A 7,500-nucleotide genomic window follows, 5' to 3' on the forward strand; every position below is an offset into this window, starting at 1 on the left:
GCAGAAGGTGTCGGCGTGTTATGTATGAAACTCACATTTTTATTCTGTTTACTTTGCATACTTTGTCACTTACCCTCGGGCTGCAAACCTGACCAGCTCAAATCAATTGCAGCAGAACATGAACACGTCGTGTATGTAACTCGCCGTAGCCGGCGCTGCACGGGAGCGTTACTCGCCATAGCCAGCGCTGGGCGGGAGGTGCAGTGCTAGACCAGAGCCAATCCCATCAAAGCGAGGAGGGGGGGGGGGGGGGAGGTGTCAGGGTGCCTGCCTCAACATCAGCCCTCTTCCTTTTTCCTCCTGGTCTCCCCCCTGGCTCCTCCCCCTCCCCCTGGCTCCTCCCTTCCTGGGCTCGTTTCATTCCCCCCAGCTGCTAATGAGTCCTGCAGCCTCTGATGTCAAGGTGAGCCAGGCGGAGGGAACAATGGAGCTGAGAGAAAATGTCAACCTCTGTGTGTGTGTGTGTGTGTGTGTGTGTGCGTGTGCGTGCGTGCACGTGTGTGTGTGTGTGCGTGCGTGTGTGTATCCCTTCTCACGGGTTATTAAAGATCCCACTCCCCGTACGCACACACAGCCCCTTTGAACCCCTGCAAAGGAATTAAGCAGCGCCGCCATTCTAAAAGAGCCCTGTTCTCCCATCCTCCCACTCCACCTCTATTCTCTGTTGTCTTCCATTTCCCCCTGTAGGGTTATCTCTCGCTCTCTCTCTCTCTTCCTCAACATGTCTCTCTCTCTCTCTCCCTCTCTTTCTCAACATGTCTCTCCCTCTCTCTCTCTCTCTCTCTCTCTCTCTCTCTCTCTCTCCCTCCTTCTTTCTGCCTGGCCGTTGTGCTAGTAGCCGACTTCAAGAGTAGTGATTATCAAAATCACCAAGGCTGCATTGCGTCTGCCCGGTGAAAACACAGGAGACGCCGAGGCTGAAAGCGAGTGAATATTGAAAAGCCCGTTTCCTCCCGTCCTCTGGCTCTTTCTCTCTTTGATTCGCACACAGCAGGCGAAGGTTCTGATTGTTCTGAAGTTGCCCGGCGCATTCTGTGCCGTGTTTTCTCTACCCGTGGCACTCCAGTAGTAAATGTGTGCCTCTGTGGGATTGTGCCCTGGTCTCTCCGTGGCAGACCTGGGTCAGAGTAGTTTGCACGTGCTTCACTGAGATAAGTGCTGTTTGACACATGGGACAATGCGCGTGGTGTCCGAATATTTACAGGAGACTATGTTTGACAACCGACATGACACTATCTGAACGGTCCTGGTTTGGCAAACCCTCGCCCATCAAACACTCCAAGTAGGTTCAAAAGAAGACAAGACAAAGACAAAGTGCTGCAGGAAGTATTTGCAGATACCATCTGGCCCAGGTCTGATCCTAAGCCCTCTCCATTGATTGGTTCTTCTTCTTCCTCCTCCCTTCACTCTCCTCTCTCCACAGGTCCCAGCTCTCATCACTGCCCCAATACTCCAAGTTAGTCTGCTCTCTCACCTACTGTGTATTTCCCACACATGCAGTCTATGGCGCTCTCTCTCTCTCTCTCTCTCTCTCTCTCAATCTGTCTACCTCCTCCTCCTCTTCTCTGTCTTCCACCTTGCTTTCTCTCTGCCTCACTCCTGATCCATTCACCCGTTGCAAACCCGACAGACATCTCATCTCAGCCCACAAGCTGGTAGCACCTGGCGCTCCCAAGGACGCGGCGATGACCATGGACTTTCTCCACGTCAGTGTTTTGGTCAGGAAGCATAGCATGGCTAGATGGCTTCATGGCTAGTTTGGCAGTGCGGACTGTTACACTCGCTGTGTGGATTAGCCTTGTTATCTACGTCTTCACTCTCCATTTAACCAACAACATGACTGTTAAAGACCTCACACACACACTTATAAATACACACACGTGCACACTTATACACACTTACTGATGTTAATGTGCTCATGGCATCGGTCCCACTGTGATAGTATTAAATGGGTTTAATTGGTCAGATCTCATCATGTGATAGTATTAAATTAGTTTAATTGGTCAGATCTCATCATGTGCAGTGGCCACAGTTAGCAGCCATTATTCGTCAGCGTTGCAGCAATAATGAGCTTGTAGCAGCAACTCATCCGAGAGCACCAGCCATTACCGCATAGCCAGAGACACTAATGTTAAGAGAGAGCACGACCCATTACCTTACAGCCATAGACACTGATGTTAATATGTACACCTGCTTTAAGTATATCTTCATCTGCGTGGGTCTTATAACAGTATAAGGGTGATGTTAATTATGTACACCTGTTTTAAAGATATCTTTCATCTGTGTGCGTCTAATATAACAGTATAAGGTTTACGGCGCACTATTCATGACTTTGGATCATCTTCATGCGTCGCATACAGTTAACGTTTAACACACAAAGCAAGTTCCCAGAAATCAATTTAACACAGAGCCTTGCCAAGATCAGAGGCACGGGGGGAATTTGTGTCGGTAGATTAGCAATAAATCATCCAATAACTCGCCGATGAGAAATCTAGCAAGCGGCAGGGGGGTTGTTTGAATTTAATCCAGCCTTCGCGGTCCGGGCTGGGCCAAAAGATAGTTTATTGTAGGGAAAGAGTTTTCAAAGAATGGAGTTTTGGCCGGTGACCAGTCAGAGTTTTTCTTGCTGGGAAGTGACAGTGTGACTGATTGGTTGAGACTTGCGGGTTCACGCTCTGATCCCACCAATCGAGCGTTGTGGAGTCAGGGAGATGTCTGCCTCCTGCTTCCCTCACCCAGTCACTCATGTGCATCGCCGTCCCCAGCCCCGCCTCTGTCCTCCTCACTTAGCATGACGATGTCACCAAAAATGTCACCGAACTGTTTCAACTTGTGCGCTCTCTCTCACTCTGCTCTCTCTCTCTCTCTTCCTTTCTCTTTATCTCTCTCTCTCTCTCTCTCTGTCGCACTCTTCATGCATTGTTGAACAAAGTGCACTCTCCTCCTCACCGTTACACAGCCACCTCATGGTCCCACCGGCAGCCTCACTCACCCTGTGGTCAAAGCAGTTGTTTGTGTCCGTCGATGTGTGATGTTCTGTGGTGGGAACCGCCAGGTCTCAATCTCTCTCTTTTCTTTTGTCTTTTGTCATCTTCCTCCTCCTCCTCTTCCTCTTCCTGCCCTCCCCCAGGAATGAGGGAGCACCCGCCCATTCCTGTTATTGACTTGGCCGACCACATCGAGCGGCTGAAGGCCAACGACGGCCTCCGCTTTTCCCAAGAGTATGAGGTAAGAGCGGCGCACACACACACACATACACACACACACACTAACGCTGTATCAGCAGTTCCCTCACTTTCCAGGATATAAATTGTTTTCTTTGTTGTGCTGTCGGGGAGGAAGTGTTGTTTATGCATCTTTGATCCCGTATTCTAATGGATTATGGAAGACTTCTTTCATAGACATTCTTCACTCATTTTTACAACTCTATTACCAGTCCCACCAGGAAGCCAGCACTTACATTCAATGCGGCGAGATGCTTTTTCACAAAACTAGCAGGTGGCGAGTTGCTTCAGCAATCTGTGCGCGTCTTGATGTTTCCCAGAAGAATGTGTTTTTGCAGGCGGTCTCTCCGATGCAACTCGGTGAGGGATTATCTCTTGTCACTGTTCTTTCTCCCCCCCAAAAAGAAGGGGTTGAATTTGCATTTAAAGTGGCACATTTTGCCAAAGGATTGCCGTAAGCCAGAGTAAGAGGTTAGTTGGCTGTGGGACTAACCGCGGACAGAGAACGAGGAGGGCTATCCTGAATACACAAAGACACAACATGGCTCCGACTATTCACTCTTTTCTGTCTAATCAGCCCTGTTCCTGACACATCCAACAGCGGGAGCGAATGTACTGTGTGTAGACCTTCTTGTGTGGGTGTGTGTGTGTGGGGGGGTGGGGTTTCCGAAATGTAGGGGGTAGCGGGATGACCCACCCTACTCTGCCTCTGATTGGCTTACCCTGATTCCTTACCCTAACCTTAACCAATCCACATTCCTCATGCCTAAACGCAACCAATCATAACTCCCAATTCCTAAACCCAACCCATTTTCAGTTGCCCACTGCCTCCCCAGCAGATAACCTCCCAGGCCTGTTGAGTCGGTGTAAACGAATCACACCAGAGCTGTGGCTTGTGTGACTGTAGGCATTGACAAGCAGCCCTGCCCTGTCCGCTCCCCACCCAAATCCTCCTCAGCGAGGGAAGACCCCCTCCTCGGCCAGACAGATGGCCGCCCGTCTCTGCCAGCCGAGGCACCGTGACAGCTCAGGACGCTTTGTCCCCGTCACGTTCGCCGGCTGCTCCTGTTGTGCTTCCCCCACGGCTCAGAGTTTAGACAGGCCTCTCCACTTCCTGTTGTGCTTCCCCCACGGCTCAGAGTTTAGACAGGCCTCTCCACTTCCTGTTGTGCTTCCCCCACGGCTCAGAGTTTAGACAGGCCTCTCCACTTCCTGTTGTGCTTCCCCCACGGCTCAGAGTTTAGACAGGCCTCTCCACTTCCTGTTGAGCTTCCCCCACGGCTCAGAGTTTAGACAGGCCTCTCCACTTCCTGTTGAGCTTCCCCCACAGCCCAGAGTTTAGACAGGCCTTTCCACTTCCTGTTGTGCTTCCCCCACGGCCCAGAGTTTAGACAGGCCTCTCCACTTCCTGTTGTGCTTCCCCCACGGCTCAGAGTTTAGACAGGCCTCTCCACTTCCTGTTGTGCTTCCCCCACGGCTCAGAGTTTAGACAGGCCTCTCCACTTCCTGTTGTGCTTCCCCCACGGCTCAGAGTTTAGACAGGCCTCTCCACTTCCTGTTGAGCTTCCCCCACGGCTCAGAGTTTAGACAGGCCTCTCCACTTCCTGTTGAGCTTCCCCCACAGCCCAGAGTTTAGACAGGCCTTTCCACTTCCTGTTGTGCTTCCCCCACGGCCCAGAGTTTAGACAGGCCTCTCCACTTCCTGTTGTGCTTCCCCCACAGCCCAGAGTTTAGACAGGCCTCTCCACTTCCTGTTGTGCTTCCCCCATGGCTCAGAGTTTAGACAGGCCTCTCCACTTCTGCCCGGCGGCCTGAAGTTCACATCAACGCCAGCCCGCGTCACACTGAGCAGTGTCTGTCAATCAGGCATGGCGGACTTCTTATCGTGGGAGGTGACATCACACGGCAGTCCTCATAGCACTATCATTATGATCATTCCAACGTGCTTCCAGCGTGTCGGCTAGATTAGCAGAGGCGTTTTGTTCGCGGCTGTTTCCACCTTCTCTACCTAACTTGATTGCTAGGTGTCATCGGTCTAGCGAAGCCCACTGTCTTCGCTGAGCTCTCAGATGGGTGTGACATGTTTTGACTGCAAATGAAATGTTCCTTTTCAAAGTGGCGGGCGCTGGCAGACAAATTGGCAGTGTTGAGCTCATCAGCCGTAATAGGCCCGTACCCAAATGACTCCTCCTAGTGGGCAATTTGGAGCTCTATTGGAGCCTTTCGGTGTTTACTGTTGTGGGATTCTTGCGTCTGAACACTGCACATGTCTCATGCATGGTTTTAAAAGAAAATAGCATATAATTGGATACCAGGCTAGTCTAAAAAAAGCACTGTACCTTAATTATGGCATGTTTCTGCCTACCTAGGTGCCAGTTTACTGTATAGGACAATACAGTGAGAGCCTGAGAGTAAACGCATTCACAGGAAAGTAATTATAAGTCAATTTGCTGTACCTGTGATTTACAGCTTACGTGCATTTCCCCTAATGTGATAAAGCCACCTGCCTCATATGCACTGAATACGAGTGCTAATTATTTTCCATTGCTATTCCGCGCATAACTTCAAGGCTCATTCCCCTAAAAACCTCCTCCAAAAATAACCAATTGCTTTATTCAGCCTGTCTAGTTTTGACGTAAAATACTCCCTAATAATTCAATTAGGCCCACAGCCAAGGCAAGTATGTGAAGGAATATCCAAGGTGTTGCTCTGGCTCCAGCCAAAAGGTTCGGTGGGAATTGATGGACATGGTTCCGGCGTGAGCCTGGGGAGGGATCGATGGCGAATAACAAGAGACTGTGTGACATTATTGAGCCGAGGGATGGGAAGCCTTATCCCCCCTCCCCCCCCAGATCAATATGGAGGCAGCCTGCTGTCGTCTTAGCCAGAGAGACGCATGACGCAAGACGGATAGCGAGAAGGTGATCTACTGGAGGAATGGAGAGAGCGAGAGCCGGGGAGGGGGAGGGCCCAACAGAAATAAAAGATGGGGGAAAGAGACAGAAATAGACGATGAGAAAAAGAGAGACGGAGAACGAGAACAATAATGGTTATTTACCGTAGCTAGTCATGCGTGCCACTGCTCACAACAAGGTAATTCAATATGGCCGCCCCATAAGGGAGGGGATGAGTGTTTCTGGTTGCCTGCGGGCTTCTTCAGAGCCTTTATTCAACTCCCAGTTGAAGCAAACATTCTCATCAATGTGTCTGGGTCTATTTTGCCCCTGTGACACTCCAGAGATGCCTTTTGTTCATCTGTTTTATCTTATTTTCTCTCCCTCCCTTCTCATTTGTTTCTCCCTTTCTCTCTCTTAATTGTTCTGCTCTGTCGGTTTCTCTTTCCCCGTCTTTCTTCTCTCTCTCTCTCTCTCTCTCTCTCTCTCTCTCTCTCTCTCTCTCTCTCTCTCTCTCTCTCTCTCTCCTCTTCTTCCTCCCGTCCTGTCGTTCCTCACAGTCCATTGATCCGGGACAGCAGTTCACCTGGGAGAACTCCAACATGGAAGTCAACAAGCCCAAGAACCGCTATGCAAACGTCATCGCCTACGACCACTCCCGAGTGGTGCTCACCTCCGTCGACGGTACGAGTACCAAGGACATGTTGTACACCTACAGCTGCTGTTTTAGAAATGATTTTAGTAGTGAGATAGACTGAGGAATGTTGAACATCTATACGTAGAATGATAAGCACTGTCAATTATGTTCAACTTTCAGTGCATAATAAAAGTCAGATTGTCCTTGCACCTATGTGTCAGTGCCCACTGTGAAACTATCAATATGTCTCCCACTGCCTCCGTGTCACCAAGAAAACATTTTTTGTACATTTGTTTAGGGTTCCCGCAGGTCCTTGAAATGTGAATTAGAGTTTGAAATGTTTGAAAATGGAGATAAATACACATGGGTCATTGAAAGTGATTGAAATGATGTATTTTGTGCAAGAGTATAAATTAAACTCCTCCTTTGGTATAGTCTGTCATCACTCTAACACATCAGCACAGTTGAGAAGTGTTCACACATTCAAGCTGCTCTCTCTTTTAAATTGTTGTCTGTGAGCTTCTGTAAAGCTGCTCGTTCTCATTATAAAAATCCTCAGTGTTGTAACAGCAATTCACCTTGATCCATGTCTGTGCTGTGTTGGGTCCTTCAATTTGAGGGAATTGGGCGTGGAAAGTCCTTGAAAAGTCCTCGAATTAGATGTTTAAGAAGGCGTGGGAGATTCATTATAAATACCATGTCACATATGAGTTACGCCCCAGCTTGCTCTCTTTACTGCAGCAGT

General features: G+C 49.5%; 1 protein-coding gene across 6 annotated transcripts in view; it reads left to right on the forward strand.

Moving 5' to 3' along the window:
* The window catches only part of ptprfb (protein tyrosine phosphatase receptor type Fb), a 216,915-nt gene that overhangs the window by 182,850 nt on the left and 26,565 nt on the right, over positions 1 to 7,500 (forward strand). For 3 of the 6 annotated variants that reach the window (XM_083659338.1, XM_083659337.1, XM_083659340.1), the window contains 4 exons: positions 1,424 to 1,456; positions 3,131 to 3,228; positions 6,679 to 6,802; positions 7,497 to 7,500. The exon at positions 7,497 to 7,500 is cut by the window's right edge and continues 172 nt beyond it. In XM_083659338.1, the coding sequence (XP_083515464.1) occupies positions 1,424 to 1,456; positions 3,131 to 3,228; positions 6,679 to 6,802; positions 7,497 to 7,500 (259 nt within the window). The remainder of the gene's footprint in view (positions 1 to 1,423; positions 1,457 to 3,130; positions 3,229 to 6,678; positions 6,803 to 7,496) is intronic. The other 3 variants (XM_083659341.1, XM_083659342.1, XM_083659339.1) reach the window with 2 other exon arrangements.

The sequence above is a fragment of the Poromitra crassiceps genome, assembly GCF_964638095.1.
Source record: "Poromitra crassiceps genome assembly, chromosome: 23".
Lineage (NCBI taxonomy): Eukaryota > Metazoa > Chordata > Actinopteri > Beryciformes > Melamphaidae > Poromitra > Poromitra crassiceps.